The 21,694-nt window shown below is 42.2% G+C and overlaps 2 protein-coding genes across 3 annotated transcripts in view; one reads left to right on the top strand and one right to left on the bottom strand.

Annotated features, from left to right (window-relative positions):
* LOC146368688 (uncharacterized) overlaps nt 1-21,694 on the bottom strand; it is a 49,897-nt gene that overhangs the window by 11,647 nt on the left and 16,556 nt on the right. The window lies entirely within an intron of this gene.
* On the top strand, nt 28-21,664 carry LOC146368689 (uncharacterized). 2 transcript variants are annotated; one of them, XM_084912212.1, is made up of 4 exons: nt 272-530; nt 1,320-1,610; nt 7,550-8,122; nt 20,523-21,664. In XM_084912212.1, exons 1-4 carry the CDS (start codon nt 359-361, stop codon nt 20,546-20,548), a joined length of 1,062 nt encoding a protein of 353 aa, XP_084768338.1. In that variant the 5' UTR covers nt 272-358; the 3' UTR covers nt 20,549-21,664. The 2 variants fall into 2 exon arrangements, with proteins under 2 accessions (XP_084768337.1, XP_084768338.1); XM_084912211.1 differs by lacking the exon at nt 20,523-21,664 and having other exon boundaries at nt 28-530; nt 7,550-18,777.

The following is a 21,694-nucleotide window of genomic DNA, read 5'->3' as shown; positions in this document are numbered from 1 at the left end:
ACACCAACATTATACTGCATATCAACACACCCAGTTTGTCTTCTGCCTGATGAATCTGAGTCAGGCTGTCAAAGATTTTAAAGATGTGAATGAGGCCTTTTCTTTCCATTTTCTCTCCTTTATTATTTATAACACGCTGTTTATGTATTTATGGCTCAGTTTGGTACATTTAAATAGGTTTTAGGAAGAAAGAAGGACGTTTATTCCAAGCGGAACAAAGTATTTGAACATCCTCCTCCTGCCGGAACTTCAGAGCGGGACATCCGGCGGAAGTAAACATTTTTAAAAGGCGGCAGTTTGGTTGTTCCAGCGTGAACTTTTGGAGGCTTTGTGCTGTGTGTGAGCTGTGGCAGTAACAATGCCTTCGGTTCAGTATCTGAGAGAGTTTATCAACGAGCGACTAACTGCTGCTGCTGAACAAATATTCTTGGAGTTTGAAAAAACGATCGTCCAGTACGAGGAAGAGATCGACCGTCAGCGCAGACTGCTGGATATCACCTGGAAACCCGAAATCAAGCTGCACAGGACAGGTGAGTGTCCCTCTGAGGGATCCTGATCACAGCTCTGCGGGACGTTTCTGATTGTGAGGACTTTTTGGAGATGTGAGCTAACAAAGAGCAAACAGAGGACAGGACTGCACTGCGCTCCATTCAAACAGCAGGCGCTGAAATCAGCCTGGATGTGAGCTTTTCTCTGACCTGGATCCATCACTCAATCCTGTGAATCGTTTGAAAAACTTTTTGTTTGGCGGTGAAACGTGTGTTTGATGGTGCGTTCAGGTGCACCTTCTAAACTCAGTAATCTAGCCTGAAAAGGTTTTTCCTTGATTTCCTTTCTTCTTCTGCAGAGCTGTAAAGAGTTCAGTGTTAACGTCATAACAATAAGTCTTTTTTATTTCTCCATCAGTGACGTCAGAGTGGTCGCCCGGGCCCTTTGTGATGATGTCACATAAAAGCTAAAGTCGTACACAGCACGTGCACGGTTCCTGTGGTCACGTTTACACACGTGTGAGAAAAACAAAGTCCACCATGTTGTTGTTCAGAGTCACGGACGCGACTGAAAGAAGTGACACAGAGTTTAATGTGCAGCCTCGGCACAGTGAAACCTAATATTGAATTTCTGAACTGTAGTGGCAGTGCGGTGCTGCTGCTGTGCTGAGGGGGCTTTACCTTCCAGATGTTTGTCTGAATAAATGCAGATCTGAGATCAGTGACTTACAGCTGATTGGACGGCTTTACTCTCACACACGAGCGACGCAGTCATGCTGTAAAGTCCTGCTAATGTTTCTGTGGTTGTGACTTCTTTCTTCTGTCCTCCAGACGTCCCACAGCAGCAGGTCTGTGAGGAGGAGGAGGAGGAGGAGGTGGTTCTCCCTGAGCAGCAGCTCTGGAACCAGGAGAGGAGCTCCAGTGTGGAGCAGGAGGAACCAGAACCTCCACAGATTAAAGAGGAACAGGAGGAACTGTGCAGCAGTCAGGAGGGAGAGCAGCTGGGACTGAAGGAGGAGCCTGAAGTTCATAATGATCCTGTGCAGTACGAGGAAGAGATGGAGCGTCAGCGCAGACTGCTGGATATCACCTGGAAACCCGAAATCAAGCTGCACAGGACAGGTGAGTGTCCCTCTGAGGGAGGATCCTGATCACAGCTCTGCGGTACGTTTACTTTGAGGCTGCAGGGATGTTTCTGGAGGACAGAAGGTGGATGTGTCTCTGTTTAAACAAACTTTCAGCTTTAAACTCACCCGAGGACGCTGCACTGAGGCAGGATTGGGGTTTTCCTCTCACACTTCAATTCAATTCAGTTTTATTTACACAGCGCCAAATCACAGCAACAGTCGCCTCAAGGTGCTTTATATAGTAATGTAGACCCTACAATAATACATACAGAGAAAAACCCAACAATCATATGACCCCCTATCAGCAGCACTTTGGCGACAGTGGGAAGGAAAAACTCCTTTTAACAGGAAGAAACCTCCAGCAGAACCAGGCTCAGGGAGGGGCGGGGCCATCTGCTGTGATTGGTTGGGGTGAGAGAAGGAAGACAGGATAAAGACATGCTGTGGAAGAGAGACAGATTAATAACAGACATGATTCAGTGCAGAGAGGTCTGTTAACACATAGTGAGTAGGGCTGCCACAAACGATTATTTTGATAGTCGACTAATCAGATCATCATCCAACGTACAGCTTATTGCACCAGCAGCATCTGCTCTTATATAACTATCATTAGCTTACAGCTTTAAGTGTGTAAGGTAGGTGCTAACTAAAAATAAAGACAAGATGATAGTTTATTCAATTTTAATGAAGTTTGCAGATTGTTTCGGTGAAGTTTAATAAACTCCTTGCTATCTAAAATATAACAGGACACCGGAGTAAATTCTCGAGCATCTCACACTTCTGATAATCAGCTGTCTGCTTGACGTTTATTCAGCTGTGTAAAAACTATAACTTCAATCTCAGCCAATCCGATTTACTCAGGAAGTCTTCCTCTCAGGTACTCTAAAACAGAAGCCGGAAGGCAACAACTCAAACTCACTGTGAAGTGTTTGGTTCAAACAACTAACAACAGAATGAGCCTTTCTAAGCACATTTCTATTGTAAATGGCCAAAAGTCCATCTTGCCAGCGCCCTGAAATTTTGCTAGCAGTTTTTACCAGAAGTCCCGACCGATTCTTATTCTTCACCGTCAGGTTACCAAACCAGGCAGCGATACAAAAGGACGTCACAGATTTGATAAAACTTCTATAAAACAAGGACAACATCTCAGATGAGACATTAAAAGATCTCATTTTCCTTAAAAAGAACCGTCGTTGTTGAACTTTTTTAGTGGCATCAGCATGAGTTTCAAAACACAGTTTATGGTCGAGTACCACAGACATATTTATGACTCTCAACGATCCCAATATCAGCGGGTTTAATGATAGAGGGTGATGAGCTATAAGAGGACTTCCTAAAATCAATAATCATGTCTTTAGTTTTTGACACATTAAGTGACAGGAAGGACTCATCACACCAATTCACAACATCATCTACAACCTGTCCATGGCCTGACTCGTCCCCCAAAAGAAGACTGACGATCACTGTGTCGTCAGCAAACTTCAGGATGTGTCTGTTCGTGAAACTGCTGCGACACTCACTCGTGTACAGAATGAACAGAAGGGCAGAGAGGCAGCACGCTGGGGTGATGCAGCAGAGGAGGAGAGCACATCAGAAAACACATGATTCACCCTCACGCATTGTGACCTATTAGTCAGAAAGTCTGTCACCCAGCCGACCACACTAGTTTAAAATGATTGTAAAGCCTGTCAGCAAGTAAGAAGGGTTGAATTGTGTTGAATGCCGATGAAAAGTCAGCAAATAATAATCTTGCGTGGGTGTGGGGGGCCTCAAGATGTTTATACAAGATGCAGGAGTGTGACAGCAGCGTCCTCCACACCTCTCCCTGCTCTACAGGCGAACTGGACGCGGTCAAGATGGTGTTCAACCTGCATTAAAATCTCCTTCTTAATTATCTTCTCAAATGACTTCATCACTAAAGGAGTCAGAGCCACAGGCCTAACATCATTCAGTGCCTTAGCAGAACTGCCCTCAGCAGCAGGAACAATGACAGCATGTTTCCAAGTCTTAGGTACCGTCTGTAGCTCTGAAGAAAGTGAGAAGATATGGTGAAAAATCCCACTCAGCTGATCAGCACAAGTTCTCAGTACCTGTCCACAGACGTTGTCAGGTCCAGGACTCTTACTCTTAGTGTGTCTGAAGAGATTAGCTACCCCCCCCCCCCCCCCCTCATCAATACAAATTGATGGGGGAGTGATGGTGCTGGTCTGCCTAGAACAGTCAAAGTTCTCAAAACGAAGGTAAAGACTGTTAAGACTGTCTGCCAGATGTTTGTCAGAGGTAAACCCCTCTAAGGTAATGCTACTTTTACCTTTCGTTTGCAGCCCTGCCATTGTTTTCATACCAAGCCAAGCTCTTTGGAGGTTGTTTCTGCTGAGTTCTGCCTCAATCTTATTTCTGTACCTCATCTTGGCGATCTTTATTGCAGCCCTCACCTCCTTCCTCAATATTCTCACAGTGGGAACTTCTCCCTCGTTAAAAGCAATTTTCCTTTTAAGAATCAGATCCTTAATATCTTTAGAGAGCCACAGTTTGTTATTAGGGAAAGTCTTAAATTCTCTGTCTGGAACCACAGAGTCTCTGCAAAAAGAGATGTAGCTACACACCACATCAGTGAGTTCATCCAAATCAGAAGTGCTCTCTTGAAACAAGGACCAATCAGTACAATCAAAACACCCCTGAAGGGCAACACAACTGTCTTTTGTCCAGACATTAGTCCGCTTCACACAGGTCTTCTCCCTCCTAACCACAGATCTGTAAGCAGGGAGGAGGTGAATAACATTGTGATCCGAAGAACCTAGCGCAGGTCCGGCCACAGACTTATATGCCCCCTTAATTGGTCCATAACACAAATCCAGCGTTTTGTTATGTCTTGTAGGACAAGTGACATATTGTAAGAAATTGTTCAGTGATTTCTTAAGATTACAATTGTTAAAATCACCAAGAATAAAATTAGGAGCATCCGGTGAGAGAGTCTGCAGATTGTGCACCACTTTAAAAATGGCGTCAGCAGCAACTTTAACGTCAGCTTTAGGATGAATGTAAACAACAGTGACAAAAATTTGAGGGAACTCCCTCGGTAAGTAAAACGGCCTGACAGATACTGAAAGGAGCTCGATGTCAGGAAGACACAGTAAAGTTATTGCACCAGCCCTGGTTGATATACAAACAAACTCCTCCTCCGTGGGATTTGCGTGTTACTCCACAGTTCCGATCCAATCTGTCAGGGGTCCCAAAGCCGCTGATTCGCAGTGACGTGTCACTGTCCATATCGGTCAGCCACGTCTCGGTAAGCGCCATCAGACAAGGCTCCCTGTATTCCCGTAGATGAAGCACATTTCCTTGTAATTCATCCGTTTTGTTCCTAAGAGATTGGACATTGGCCAGAATCATAGAAGGCAGAGGAACACGATTCTTCCTCCGAAGTTTTCCGACGCACGCCGCCTTTCTTTCCGCGTTTTCTCAAGCGGCGGGGCTTTCCAAAATTAGTCTTTGACCGGGCAAATAAATCCTCACCAAGAATCACATCTGTCCGAGCATTAGAAGAGTCGTACATAGACAAACAGGACCACCGTAATCCAAGTAGTTCCTCGCGTGTATAAGTGATGGTCAGTGAGAGTGAATGACTCCAGGTGAATATCGCCGACAACAATAAAACTAAGGTGTAGAAGATCTCCATCTTGGCAAAAAGTTAAAACCACAGTTAAGAACAGAGTTAAAACAAAGTTAAAAACAAAAAGAAAACGCCAGTAAACACCTGCTGCAGGTCGCCACAAGAGCAGCGCCCCTTTGTGTTAGTTGGCAGGCTAACTATGGAGCGACTGCCTCTCTCTCCCACTGCTACTTCAATCGTGAAACTGATCAATGATCAGCTTTTCTGTCACGAGTCCGTCTCTCTTGTTAGTTTATCGCCCACTTTGTGCCAGAAAGAGGAAACCAGCAGATAAACAACAGCAGCACGTTTAACCTTGATAAGCTGTTGTTAGATTTTATTTATTATTAAACCCAATTCTTTGATCCCCATGACAGAACAGAGAAAACCCGACTCAGAGTGGTCAAAACATTTATAATTCTTTATTCAATCATCTTCCCTGCACAGCCCAAAGCCAGCTGCAGAATCTCTAACATTAGAAGCTAAACATGTGTCTCATATAGGTGTTATTTTGGTACTTTACACGGCACACACAGTTTTGATACAAACAAATCCTTATATGTTAGTAGTTCCTCTTTTTCTGTCTGGTTTCCTGTATTTATTAATATACTTGTACAGCTGCACACTAACTTCCTGTTTTCAGTCTGGCTGAGCACTTAGTTTGTGAGTCAAAAGTGGCCTTGCTTTACAAGCCTTCATTATTAAAGTACATAAAACAATATAATTAGAAAATAAGCACTAAGAATATATGTTTATTCCATAACACTTTGTACACCAGGATCTTTTTCTACGCAGCTGACGGCTGGTAACTGTGCAGGGGCGGATCTAGCAAAGTTTAGCCAGGGGGGCCGATAGGGCATGAACAGGGAAAAGGGGGCACAAAGACATACTTTTCTTTCTTATTCTCATTTAAAATGTCGAGCTTTTAATAAATAATTATCTGAATCTTACACCCAAAGTTTTAATCTGATGTAAAATGTATAGAAGTCCATTACTGTATATAGTAACTGTTAAGTCTGATATATCCTAGTAAGCTATAGTACTTTTTCCTTTGGGAACCATCTGTGCAGTCTGCAGTTCTGTTGAAGAAAGATGTTGAATCTATTTAATTATTCTTGAAAAATAATTTATTTCTGTGCATTTTTCCCACTGCATCAAATTAAAGTTGATTACGTCGATTAAGCATCATGAGGTGGAGGGTGGGGGGGGTTCCCTATTTTTTTTTTTTTTTTTTTGCTGGGAGTTTGCAGCCCTATTAGTTTGGTTGTTTAATAATTCTACTAAGTACTCTTTAAAACACCAGAATAGGGAGGATGGTGCAGGTTTAAGTTTCTTAGATTGATCAGTTTTGCTGAACTATGAAATATTTTGGGTGCAGTGCATTTTTTGCATACAGGTGTAACAGAATAGCTTTAGTTTAGTTTGTTTGTTTTAAACTTGAGTATGAACTTTTATTGATTAAAAAATACACTATATTAGTATCGGACATAAAAGTGGTATCGTGCCATCTCTACTTTTCACACAGCTGAATAAACGTCAAGCAGAAAACTGATTAAACAGAAGTGTGAGATGCTCGAGAATTTACTCCGGTGTCCTGTTATATTTTAGATAGCAAGGAGCAGACGGCTGAGTTTACTAAAGTTCACCGAAACAATCTGCAAATGTCATTAAAATTTAATAAACTATCATCTTGTCTTTATTTTTAGTTAGCACATATCTTAAACACTTCAAGCTGTAAGCTAATGATAGTTATATAAGAGCAGACACATGCTGGTGGATGCATGATCTGATTAGTCGACTAATCGCAAAAATAATCGGTGACTAACCAACTATCAGAATAATCGTTTGTGCCAGCCGAAGGTGACACCTGTGTGAAAATTAAATCTCAGGACGTACCACAATTCACGGATCACATTAACTCGGTGGACCGACACATCAAATTCACCAGGGAGGATATGAAAAGTGGCAGGTTAGCCTTCTTAGACTGAGATTTCCATCAGTAATGGGGGACATCTAGAAGCTGACCCTGAGTAAATGTGGTTATCCCAGCTGGACTTTTGTCAAAGCTGGAGAAGAAAAAACCCTCAGTGATCCCGTATGTGTCAGCAGTATGGGAACAATTGAGACCCATTTTCTCTAAACACAGCGTCTTTGTGGCTTTTAAACCACAAAACAGGTGAACTCAGGTGCCTGTCCACATTCATGAGTGATGCAGTCATGCTGTAAAGTCCTGTTAATGTTTCTGCGGTTGCATCAGTAACTTCTTTCTTGTGTCGCTCCAGACGTCCCACAGCAGGAGGTCTGTGAGGAGGAGGAGGTTCTCCCTGAGCAGCAGCTCTGGAACCAGGAGAGGAGCTCCAGTGTGGAGCAGGAGGAACCAGAACCTCCACAGATTAAAGAGGAAGAGGAGGAACTGTGCAGCAGTCAGGAGGGAGAGCAGCTGGGACTGAAGGAGGAGCCTGATACCTTTATGGTGACTGCTGCTGAGGAAGGAGAGCACAGTGAACCAGGAGGAGACGGGGAGCAGCTCCTCTGTGATGACTCTCCTCAAAGTGAAAGCACAGATGAAGAATCCAGCAAGTGTGAAGAGTCAGGGTTAAGTGAAACTGTGACCTCAGTACCAAAGAAGAGGCAGAAGCGAGACAGAAGTCAGGATGATGTGGAGAGATGGACTTTGTCAGAGAGTCCCCGCAATGCTGGAACAGGTAGAGAGTCTGATGTTTGCCAAAAATCCATCAAGAGTCAATCCCAAAGAAAGAAACCCAACACTGATGTGAAACCCTATCCTTGTGATACATGTGGGAAAAGTTTCAGAGCAAGAAGTACGTGGAAACGTCACCTTGTAACTCACACAGGTGAGAGGCCATATCCCTGTGATACATGTGGGAAAAGTTTCAGTCGAAGCAGTAATTTGTATGATCACATGAGAACCCACACAGGTGAGAGGCCATATCCCTGTGATACGTGTGGGAAAAGTTTCAGTCGAAGCAGTACTTTGTATATCCACATGAGAACCCACACAGGTGAGAAGCCATATCACTGTGATACATGTGGGAAAAGCTTCAGTCAAAGCAGTAATTTGTATATTCACAAGAAAACTCACACAGGTGAAAAGCTGTTTTCTTGTGACACATGTGGCAAAAGCTTCACTGATAGAAGTACCTGGAAATACCACCTTATCACTCACACAGGTGAGAGGCCATATCCCTGTGATACGTGTGGGAAAAGTTTTACTCGAAGCAGTCATTTGTATATTCACATGAGAACTCACACAGGTGAGAGGCCATATCCCTGTGATACATGTGGGAAACGTTTCAGTTCAAGCAGTCGTTTGTATATTCACAGGAGAACCCACACAGGTGAAAAGCTGTTTACGTGTGAAACATGTGGGAAAAGTTTCAGTCGAAAAAGTATATTGATGTATCACAAGAAAACTCACACAGGTGAGAAGCCAGAGGCTCATAAAACATTTTAGTGTGAGTAGGAATTTGATAGACTGCATGAGAACTTTCATAGGTTGTTGTTTTCCAGAAATATCTGTCTTTTATGCTGTATTCCTGTTTGTGGTCACTGTTTTATTTGAGACTCAGAATCCCTCTGGCCCTTTCTGCCTGCTTTAGTCTGTAATGGTCCGTTGTTTCTTCTCAAGCGTTCATTCATTTTTTGATTTCATCCACTTGTTTTGGGGTTTCTTTTCAGCCTTTAGAGGCGATCCTAAAAATCTGTAACCTTATGTACCATATTTTTTGGAGTATAAGGCAAACTTAAAATCCTTTAATTTTCTCAAAAATCGACAGTGCGCGTTATAATCCAGTGCACCTTATGTATGAATTCTGGTTGTGCTTACTGACCTCAACCCGATTTTTATGTGGTACACGGCGCTCAAAAATCTGTCAAAAAATGTTTTGGTACGACTTTGGTAAGCTACAAAGCCGCACCGCTTGATGGATATTCAGATCATTACGGCTACATTAGTCATGATCCTCGCAGAGTAAAACTCCGTCTGCTTCAGGTCCCAAAGTCAAACGAACACTGTGCATCACTGAGAGTTAAAAACTAAATTCTTTCATCTTTAATAAAATGATCAGTGTGGCTTCTCTACCAGGTGTAACAATTAAATTAGACTTCTGGCTAAGACGGTGTAGCAGTAAGCCACATGTTTCGGAGCTCTGCTGTATTTTTTTCCCAATTCTGAAATTTCCTACTTCCGTTTTATAAACTCTTATCTTGTTATACCCGAAGGAAGAGACAAGCTAAAATGCCAAAGAAACAAGGTAAATGTCTCACAAGGAAATGGACATGACAAAGTTTGCGGCTAGCGTGCTACATGATGGCGTTGAGGACGAGGAAAAAACTAACAAGGATGTTACATCAACACACCACCAGTTAAAAATAAAGGTGAAATTATGAACGCTATCGACACACTTAAGTCAGATTTTTCCGGCAGTCTGGACCGTTTGCTTTCCGCTGTGCGAGAAGACATACAGGGATGTGTTGAGAGAGTGACACAAGTGGAGAATCGCAGTTAAAAAGCTGGAAAAGGAGGCAGAGACGCTCCGTTCAAAGGTCAATGACCTAGAGAACAAGTCGCAGATCCAACTTGAGATTGATCAACCTACCTGAAGGAGCAGAACGAAGAGATGCATGCGCTTTCAAGAAGAGCTGGCTCTCCGAAGCGCGCTAAGGAGCCCACTGGATGTTGAAGGATGTCACAGTCTTCTCTCAAATAATCCTGAGGTGCCTCGGCCCGTCATTAGGAAGTTTTTTTTAACTTCAGAGACTAAGGCTACGTTCACACTGCAGGCGAAAGCGCATCAAATCCGACTTTTTTGACCCTATGCGACCTATATCCGATCATGGTGTGACAGTGTGAACGGCACAAATCCGATATTTTCAAATCCGATCTGGGTCACTTTTGTATGTGGTACTGAATCCGATACATATCTGATGTTTTAGAAAGCGACTGCTGTTTGATGGTCATGTCGCATTAAATCCGTCTTTTACGTCACTGACACAAGACAGACGCCAATTATCAGCGCCGGAGAAGCGCCCGATAAGACATCGTGAACGCTTCCTGTCCATCCCATGAAACTGTTGGGAAGACAACGTTGGAGAAACGTGAACATTTTATTTGTACTGTATAATCTGCAGATTCTGACAGAAATCTGCAGCTATCCTTCGAAGCACCGCTCCTCTAAAACAGTAATAAGGATCATTATTAGGCCAAATGTAGATAACAAAATAACTTTATAACTTAAAGCAAAACTGCGAAACGTAAACAAGACTTTACATTAAGACCATCAGTCAAACAATACTGTTTGGTCTGGGTCTAAACAGAGCGCGTTGTGTGTGACGTCTTTTGCGCATGCGGCCGCTTTGAGGGGTCACACTAGAGCGCGTTTGCTGTCACATTTTAGTTGTAGTGTGAACAAGCAGACAGAAAAATCTGATTTGATCAAAAAATCGGAATTGAGCCTCAAAACCTGCAGATTGAACGCAGCCAAAGTGTTAATCCAGAATCTCGACAGAAAGGGAAGGTCTTCTACAAAAACCAGCAAGTGATGTTTTTCCCAGATATTTCGGCGGAGCTTCATAAATAACAATAACTATAACTATAAACAGATCAAACAGAAGCTGCGAGTCAAAGGAATTCGTTACGGGATATTGTATCCAGCACGCTTGAGGGTCACACACGAAGGTCGCACAGTCACGTTCAGATCCCCCGCCGAGGCAGAACGTAGACTACAACGGAAACAGGCTGATGGCTTAACATGAGTTCTGTAGGTCGTGAGTACTGTTTGCTTAACACATCATGTAGCTGGTTTGTGTTTCATAATTTTGAAATATATTTGTTAAACAGGCTTATTTCTCAACAATTGTCGGGTTAGGGTTAACAAAGCTAAGTTGGTGAGTAGTTGCTGAACTTTCTTTAAATGTTGCTAGAGGTTCAAGGTTTAACCGTTTAAGGGTTAATGTTCTAGCTGTGGGTTATACAGGGGTTTTTAAAAATTTACTATTATTACTATTTCACCTTCCCAAGAATGGCCATCTTCATATTTTCAGCTTAATTTACTGCAGTCGATTTACTATCTACAATTATGTCCCTATCTATGAATATTAAGATAACATCCTGGAACTGTAGGGGTTTAAATAAAGTGAGTAAGGTGAAACAGGTATTGACTAGACTGAGGAGCATGCAGGCAAATATAATTTTTCTTCAGGAGACATCTCTTTTCAACTAATATATCTGTAATGACTAGAAGGTGGCAGGGACCCATTTTTTCAGCACCTTATAGCTCGCATTCATGAGGGACTATAATTCTTACAAACAACAACATCCCTTTTGAGATGACTAATGTTATCAGATATGTAGCAGGCAGATATTTAATAGTACAAGGCACTCTCTTAAAGTCTAAACTCAACTTAGTCTGCGTGTATGGTCCTAATTAGAGATGGCACGATACCACTTTTTTATGACCGATACCGATATCATAAATTTGGATATCGGCCGATACCGATATGAATCCGATATAGTGTTTTTTAATCAATAAAACTGTTTTTTTTTAATATCTTGCTGCATTTTGTATAAGTTCATACTCAAGTTTAAATAAACAACAACACTAAAGCTATTCTGTTACACCTGCATGTAAAAAAAAAAAAATAAATAAATAAATAAATAAAAAATAAAAAAATAAAAAAATACACTGCACCCAAAATATTTCATAGTTCAGCAAAACTGATCAATCTAATAAACTTAAACTTGCACCATCCTCCCTATTCTGGTGTTTTAAAGAGTACTTAGCAGAAATTTTAAGCAACCTAACTAATAGGGTTGCAAATTCTCCCCCACCACCACCCTCTTCCTCATGATGCTTAATCGACGTAATCAACTTTAATTTGATGCAGTGTGGAAAAAAAAAATGCACAGAATTAAATAATTTTTCAAGAATAATTAAATAGATTCACCATCTTTCTTTAACAGAACTGCAGACTGCACAGATGGTTCCCAAAGGAAAAAGTACTATAACTTACTAGGGTATATTAGACTTAATAGTTACTATATACAGTAATGGACTTCTATACATTTTACATCAGATTAAAACTTTGGGTGTAAGATTCAGATAATTATTTATTAAAAGCTCGACATTTTAAATGAGAATAAGAAAGAAAAGTATGTCTTTGTGCCCCCTTTTCCCTGTTCATGCCCTATCGGCCCCCCTGGCTAAACTTTGCTAGATCCGCCCCTGCACAGTTACCAGCCGTCAGCTGCGTAGAAAAAGATCCTGGTGTAGAAAGTAATAATAAATAAATTCTAACAACAGCTTATCAAGCTTAAACGTGCTGCTGTTGTTCAGCCGCTGGTTTCCTCTTTCTGGTGCAAAGTGGGCCAAAACTAAAGAAGAGAGACGGACTCGCGACAGAAAAGCCGATCAGCTGATCATTGATCAGTTTCACGATTGAAGTAGCAGCAGGAGAGGGAGAGAGAGGCAGTCGCTCCATATATCGGTTGTTAAGCTTAACGCTGGAATGCTTTACAAACATTCAGAGATGAACTTACACACCTGCTTTACTTCTCTCTGGGATCACTTTCTCAGAGATGAAATGCTGGGTTGTTAGCGAGGCTCCAAATACTCAACCAGACCACAGGGCACGCCACAGCCGCTCTATCACGTGAGCACACTGCTCTGACGTGTTACGGTTATGAGCTGAGTTACGCCGTGTCGCAAGTTTTGTGAGGTGCTTTTTTGATATTTAATGGATCGGATTACATTTTTTATTTCTCTCCGATATCCGATCCAGTAATTTAGGTCAGTATCTGACCGATACCGATACGTAATATCGGATCGGTCCATCTCTAGTCCTAATGAGTACAACCCCAAATTCTTTGAGGACCTGTTTCTATTACTCGCTACATTGGCGGGAGAAAATGTTATTGGAGGGGATTTTAATGTAGCTTTGGACTGGTCCTCCCATTCTACTGGCCCTACACATCTTAATGCGAGGAAGAGCATTAATCACTTCATGGCTGGGCTAAGTCTTCTCGGAGTCTGGAGAAAGCTAAATGCAAATAAGACGGTATACTCCTGCTATTCAGCTAAACATAAGTGCTATTCTAGAATTGACTCATTTCAGCATCTCTTATCCATACAATTTTAAAGATTGTTTTATGACAGTATTTTAATCTCAGACCTCTGTCCTTCATTTACTTCGATTCTGAGTTTGTTTTGGATAGACCACGATGACGTTTCGCTGTAAAATGGCTGCAAAATTCGACTTTTGTAGACTTTATTTATACCCAGATTGATGTATACTTTGACACCTCAAAAACAAGTTCTTCTGTTAGGTGGGAAGCATATTAATCAAAAAATGTAAGAACTTGAGACTAAAATTAAACTTCTGGAAGGCCATGTTTTTGTTGATAAGTCTATATGCTCTGAACAAGAATTACTCCTCTGTAGGGCTCAGTACAAAGACATTACTGCAGAGAAAGCATCAGAGCGCTTGAAGAAAGTTAAACAGGCCTTTTACAATCAAAGTGAGAAACCTGGAAAGCTACTAGCTTGGCGTCTTAAACAACTGCAAACAGAAAGGGCAATTAATTCAATTTGGAGTATTTAAGGTGAATTAATAGTACAACCACAGGAAATTAATACAGTCTTTAGGGAGTTTTATGTAAATTTATACAGCTCTGAATGCCCGAATGTAGATACTTTACAGGCTACCTTTCTACATGATCTTAAGTTTCCTTCTATTCCAGATGACCTTCGGCTCACTCTTGACGCTAACTTAACAACTAAAGAAATTCAGGAGGCAGCTGACATTTTGAAATCGGGGAAAGCTGCTGGACCTGATGGGCTGCCTTTGGTTTTTATTAAAAAATTTCAATATAAACTTTTAAAACCGTTGCTAGATATGTATTCTGAATCCTTTGAAAATGACATGAACGTGAAATTTCTTAGCAAGATATTGGCCCTGCAATTGGAGAAATGTCTCACACTAGTGATTAATACAGACCAGAATGTTTTTGTTAAAGGAAGACAAGGGTCTCACAATGTGAGGAGATTAATGTCCTCTACAAAAACCAAGATGTGTGTGATACTGCAGTTCTGTCACTAGATGCTGAAAAGGCCTTTGACAGAGTTGAATGGCCTTACTTATTTGATGTACTGGCTCGATTTGAATGTGGTAATAAGTTTTGTAAATAAGTAAAACTTCTTTACTCCCAGCCCACTGCTGAAATTCTCACTAATAATATTGTCTCTCTCTGGCCTTTAATATCTCTCGTGGAACCCGTCAAGGGTGCCCTCTATCGCCACTTCTCTTCACGATGGCCATAGAACCATTGGCCATGGCTGTTAGGAAGCACGTAGATATTACTGGTATTGAATTGGGCAACCACGACAACCGGATAGCACTTTATGCGGACAATGTTGTGCTCTTTTTGAAACAACTAGATAGCTCAATTTCAACTTTATTAAACATAATTAGCTCCTTTGGACGCTTCTCTGGATACAAAGTAAACAACTCTAAATGATCTTTAACGTTGCTGAATGAAACGGAGCGAGTTAATCGTCTCAGCTTGCCGCAGACATTCAAACCATTGGAATGTCTGACTTACTTGGGAATTCGTATAGTACAAGATGTAAACAAAATAGCCGAGGTTAACTACGACGCTACTGTTCAATCTATTACTGAATCGATAGATAGGTGGGCAAATCCATATCGACTATTGGGCAGATTAATATTGTGAAGATAAGCGTACTCCCTGAACTCCTCTACATATTTCAGAATATCCCTCTACCAGTACCTGTAGGTCTCCTTCTTAAATTAAAGAAAATTATTACCAATTTTATTTGGCAAAATCGTCGCCATCGGCTTCAGTTAACTCTACTATATCTGCCATTTGACAGGGGTGGGCTTAATGCTCCTAACTTTCAGTGGTACTGTTGGGCTGCACAGTTGTGCATGATGATGTACTATTTCTCATCTGATCCACCTCCGGCATGGGTTTACAAGGAATCGTTCTTACTTAATTCAGAACTGCCCTTGAGTGCATTTTTGCACTCAGCACCATTTAAACCTCTTAAAAGAAGCATAGCAATCCTCTTATTTTGAACATGATCAATGTATGGCACAAAGTACATGATGTTTTGGGAGTAGGGAAACCCTTATCTCGTTTTAGTCCGATTCAGGGAAACGAACATTTTAAACCTGGTATGATCGATGCAGGATTTCGAACTTGGACTAGGTCTGGGCTGAATAAGATCAAAGACCTTTTTTGTGATGGTGTAATGATGTCATTCGAACAGCTGACAGTTAAAGTGTTTTATGTAAGTTAAAATTTTATTTTTAGATATTTACAAGTAAGGAGCTTTGTGGCAACCTCACAAAATAACAGTTTGACCCTACCTGACCTATCACTAATAGAAAAAGCAGTTTCTGACTATCCCTACACAGAGCAGCAGATCTCATATTTGTACGATATGTTTATTTCAATTCTACTGAATCCTCTGCCGGCCGGCAGAACGCGTGGAAGAACGATATAGGAACAGATATCTTTAGAAGAATGGAAATCAGTGTGCTTAAAAGCTCATACTCCAACTGTTAACACAAGTTTGGAGCTTTTACAGGTTAACTGGTCCATGCCAACTTATCTAACCCCTGTTAAGTTGCATTCATTTGATAATAATATCCCAGATACATGTGTGAAATGTGGTATAGAAAAGGGAACTCTTTTCCACTGCTTACGGGAATGTGAGGAGATACAGAAGTTCTGGAGGGAGGTAACTTTAGCAATAAATAGTAGGGTAAGTATAACTCTAAATCCAGACCCCAAATTATTTTTATTGGGACTTTATTCACCAACTCCTACAATTCGAAAGAAATAAGGACCCTCACAAATATGTGCCTCTTACATGCTAAACATCTAATTGCATTGTATTGTATTGGAGAAAAATTGATAGACCAAAACTGGGGCATTGTATACGGGACATGTCCTCATCTCTGGCTGTGGAAAAGATAACCTATATTTTGGAAGGGAAGGAGGAGCTGTTTGAAATTGTTTGGAAACCTTTTATATTATACCTGGAAGGAGCGGACCTTTCACAAGTGTTGGTGGAATCCGGGAACCTGGAGTCACATAATTTGGAGAGACATTACGTGATAGAAGAGATATAACTGTGAGGGATATGGTGGAATCACACTTTGTATAGTCCATCTGGGTTTTTTGTTTGTTCTTTGTTTTATTTTTATTTTTTCCTGATGAATATTCTGTTTCTGTATACGATTTATCTGACCTGTATTTTATGTGTTCTAAAAACTAAATAAACATATTGCTGCAAAAAAACCAAAAACAATTAAGTTTAACATCCAGGCATCCATGAAAATAGAATTTATTAAATTTAACAGAGTTAAAAAGTTAGCCGGGAGTTAGCTCACTAGCTTCCATCTAAGCATGATATAGCATGTTCTGAGTGAGAGATTTCTGAAAAATTCAAACGTACTGCTCTGCTGTCACTTCCAACATAAATGAAGACAGGAAACTAAACAGCAGTGACGTTTGTAGGGTTACTGAAGTTGGACTAGCTGGTATATAATGATGTGATACGTGGCCGCTAGCGACACAGCTATGTTAGCATAACATAAACACAGTGAAGCTGGAGGATGAACGCTAACACTTTTCCACTCGATAAAAGTTAACGTGAAGGTTCCTGATGGTTAGAGACAAATGCAATTACATAGCAGGATGCTGTAAACGGACCAAACTTCAGTCAGGAGAACAACTGAGATAATCCATCCACAATACGAGGTTAGTCATTAATATACTGCAACAACATGGGAATAGAGCCGCTGGAGAGAATTCAACATTAATGAATCAATGGTACAGAAGTGGAGGAAGCAAGAAGAAGGAGTTGAGTAAAGTTTGACTCATCTGACTGTTTTGTTTCGCTTAAAGTGCCTTATAATCCAAAAAATACGGTATGTATAACACATAAAGGTGAACTGAAACTGGAGTCTGTTGCAAAGATGATTAAAACGCTGTACAGTTGTGCATATCCTGGCAGAATTCATGCTTTCTTAACCATTTTTCAGACAAGTTTTTCTTTCACTCATGGTTCGTGGTTGGCTGAAGACATTTATTGTCAAACAACGGTGTTTACTCTTTTTAAATCACGATCACTACACAAATTACCCAAATGATCCTGATCAAAAGTTTACATACCTGGTGAGTGGGCCTGATAACATACACAGAACTTGACACAAAAGGGTTAGAAAAATCCTATGAAAGGTAACTGTAGAAAGGACCGTGACCCGATACACTGTTCCCGTGTTACTGTTCTCCTGGTTCGGCACATACGCCCACCAGCTGTCTGGCACTCTCCCGTCTCTGGTCTCCAACCACAATATAAAAAGGGAGAAACTTCATTAGCTTGATCATGTCCACCTGTGTTGTGTCCTGTAATGATTGTACCATATTGCACCACTAGAGGGTGGTGTCGCGAAATAAGAGTAAAGTGGAGTCGGTAAAATTTTAGAGTTAGAATATAGTTAAGATAGCTAACTGATAACTTGATGTGTCTCCCTACGATGTAAAGTCTGTGCTGAAATCATTAAAGAGCACTATTCCTTGATGAGGACTGGTTCATTACCGGCCGCTGCTACATTTTGGCAACGAGTAACCCTGCGTGGTTTTTCTGCTTAGTTTTTTGCTGAGTCATCGTGGCTGCAAACGTCCATCCACCGCCGATGTTTTTGCCTTGCCCTCGAGATCCTGCTTTGCCCTTCAACATGTGGATGCGTATGTTCAACAATTATTTGCTTGTGATCAATGCAACAGGGAATGCTTGGCCTGAAGCACGAAGAAGAGCTACTTTACTTCACTGCTTGGGAACAGAGGGACAAAGGATTTTCTACTCACTGCCAAATACAGGTGATACTTTCGCCTCTGCTGTTACTGAACAACACTTTTCACCCAAGGTAAATGTTGTTGCTGATATCTCTGAACTGAGTTGCTTCTAAATGTGAGTTTGATGACAGGACAGAAGAAATGATCCGTGATCAGCTAGTTGAACATGTGTAGCCCCAGCATAAGAGAAAGACTCTTGCTTGAACCTGATTTGACGCTAACAACTGCCACAAAAAACAAAAACCTTTGTACTGTTTAGTTTGTACTGCTGCTCATTCCTGTGCAATATCCCCTCTGCCCCCCCTCACATTCCTATTTAAGATTTTCTTTATTTAATTACAAGTGTCTACATATATACATTTAGTCAACTGAAAATCTCTTTTTTCTTTTACTACATCTTATTAATATTGTGCTCTTTACTATTTTTCTATTTATTTTTTATTATTTTATTTTATTTTTTTCTACTGTACCATTCTGCTGAGTGACTGTCTTCTGCTCGTCAAATACATTTCATTGCGATGATGACCCTGTGCTAACTTGCATATGACAAATAAAACTGAAACTGAGCTGCTGATTACAATTCAATAAACCGAGATACTTCAATAGATTGGTGGCTGTTTTATTCACATCCTGACCGCATGAGGCCACGGTAATATCAACCTCCACCTTCCTTTGAACCTCCTCATTAACAGCAGGTTTCCAACCTTATAAACAGTGTTTGCTCTATGAACTGTCTTTATTCCACGTTTCATATACAAGGGTCAGTACTACAGGCGGGAAAAATGGGTGTGCCATGGGTTCCCCAGTTTCACCCATTGTGGCTAATTTGTACATTGAGGAAGTAGCACTGGAGTACTGAAGTGCTCAGCAGCGGTGCTAGTTTCAGTCATTATGCAAATGTTCCGTTTGGTTGGAAGGTTGGGGAAACCTGCAGGCAGCTGAGGCTGAAGAAGTTACTTGGATGAGTTTCTCCAACTGAAAATGTCCAGATGAACAGAATCTACCTTTCTGTGGTAAAATAATCACGGTTTGTTCAGAATTGTGAAAGAGCTCAGGTTGTGTTCACATGCTGCCGAGTCCTCACTGAGCGGCCTCCACAGGTCTGAGTCTCTGCCTGAAAGTGCTGCACTGGACATTTACCTGGGGTCAGAGGTCACAGTCTCCTCCTGTGACAGCAGATCTTTCTGCAGACAGACTGAGCCTGCAAGCTTCATAGGATGTTCTCTAAACTTAGTAATGATTCAGTCTTTTTACATCGGATGAAGACATCATCACCACGTCATCCATTTCCCGTCCTACAGCTCACAGTGACACATCACCTATGAAAGCAGCAGGTTGGCTAAATATTCATTAATGTTGTGACTCACATTTCATTCCATGAGCTGCTGTTTGTGGTTGAACTGAGAAAAGAAGTAAATGGTGTTAGGATGGTGGAGCGCAGAGGGGGCTTGGAGATGGTGAGTATAACTGGTATTTTTCTTACTTGTAGCTGGAGTGGAGCTTGGCTTTGAGGGAAAGGCGGTGAGTAGCCAGGTAGGTTATTGGTATGAGCTGGCTGACCTGAGCTCTGCTGTGTCCGAGAGACTGAGAGATGGGGAGGGCAGGCAGGTAAGGATCAGAGAGGTTTCCAGACTGGAGAGATTGTCCTAGAGAAGCTGCAGCTGAAGGTAAGTGGCGTGGAGAGTCCAGGTGAGTTGTGGCACAGGACAACAACGTAAGCGAAGTACAAAGAGCCAATAGCATGGAACATGGAACCAATTACCAACTTGAGGTAGCTGACAAACTGGCGGTGAAGGAGAGTCAACGCAGAGCTTAAATCCTCAAACTGATTACCCAGAATCAGCTCCAGGTGTGTGGGACTCTACTAAATCTGATGTTGACATAGGGTGAACCTTTCCTGTCTCGTCCTTTGCCTTCTGTACCGTGTTGACAGCCTCTGTGTAACTTATGTTGTGAACTACTTTAACTTGTTTGACCTCCATGGCCTTCTTTCTGACTTCACAACGCCCATAACTCTGTGCTGCCCCCCACAGTTACTGCATTTATCCTGTACACTATCCCCACATTCCTCACATCTGTGTTCACCTCCACACCTGGGGCACCTGTGTTTCCCCTTGCAAACTGCAGCGATGTGCCCATATCTTTGACATTTATAGCACCCGAGGGGCAGGGGAACATATGCACTAACAGGAAAGCTCATGCATCCTATTTGAACTCTATCTGGCAGGATAGCCTCCTGAATTCCAAAAGTGCTGACACGCTACCAGCCCTCTTCCCATTCATTGTTTTTAATAGTCTTTTACCCTGCTGACCTCACCACCATGAATAAACTGCTTGAGCTTTTCTAGATCCTCCTCTACTGGAATACCTATAATCTAAGAAGCCTTGGATGGACCGGGATGTTCGTCTCCTCCTGAAGGCCCGCAACATCACCTTTAGGTCAGGAGATGCACACGCCTACAGTACAGCCAGGGCTAATCTAAAGAAGGGTATCAAAAAAGCCAAACACCATTACAAAAAGAAGGTAGAAGAACACTTCTCCAACTCCAACCCCCGACGCATGTGGCAAGAACTCCAGGCCATTACAGACTACAGGACCACCAACCCCTCCCCCGCATCCTCTGATGTCTCCTTCCTCAAGGAGCTCAACAACTTTTATGCTCGTTTTGAGCGAGGGAACACCATAACCAAAGCAGACATGACGCCAGACCACCAACCTCTGACTCTCTCCCCCACCGATGTAGGAGCGGTGCTGAGCAGGATCAATGTCCACAAGGCTGCAGGTCCTGATGGCATCCCCGGGCGTGTTCTCAGAGCGTGTTCTGAGGAGCTTGCAGGAGTGCTCACAGACATATTCAACCTGTCCTTGGCCCACGCTGTGGTACCGGCCTGCTTCAAATCCACCTCCATCGTCCCGATACCCAAAAACTCCAACCCATCTAGCCTCAATGACTACCGCCCAGTAGCCCTCACCCCCATCATCACTAAGTGCTTAGAGCAGCTGGTCCTAGCACACTTCAAATCCTGTCTCCCCCCCACCCTGGACCCCCACCAATTCGCATACCGCCAGAACAGGAGCACAGAGGATGCAGTCTCCATCACGCTGCACTCTGTCCTCTCACACCTGGACAAAAACAACACCTGCGCCAGAATGCTGTTTATAGACTTCAGTTCAGCATTCAATACAATCCACCCCTCACAACTCATCAGGAAACTGACAGACCTGGGCATCAGTTCCCTCATGTGCAAATGGTTACTGGACTTCCTGACCAACCGCCCCCAACATGTCCGGCTGGATAACCGCTGCTCATCTAGCATCACAATGAACACCGGTGTACCACAAGGCTGTGTGATGAGCCCTTTCCTCTACTCCCCCTTCACCCACGACTGCAGACCTGCCAATGGTTCCAACACCATCATTAAGTTTGCAGATGACACCACGGTGATTGGCCGCCTACAGGGAGGAGGTAGATCGTCTGGCTGAGTGGTGCGACACAAACAACCTGCTGCTTAACACCGA

Source organism: Perissodus microlepis, chromosome 18, assembly GCF_051167445.1.
Source record: "Perissodus microlepis isolate ML-2025 ecotype Zambia chromosome 18, ASM5116744v1, whole genome shotgun sequence".
NCBI lineage: Eukaryota > Metazoa > Chordata > Actinopteri > Cichliformes > Cichlidae > Perissodus > Perissodus microlepis.
This window is presented reverse-complemented; position numbering and strand designations above follow the sequence as displayed.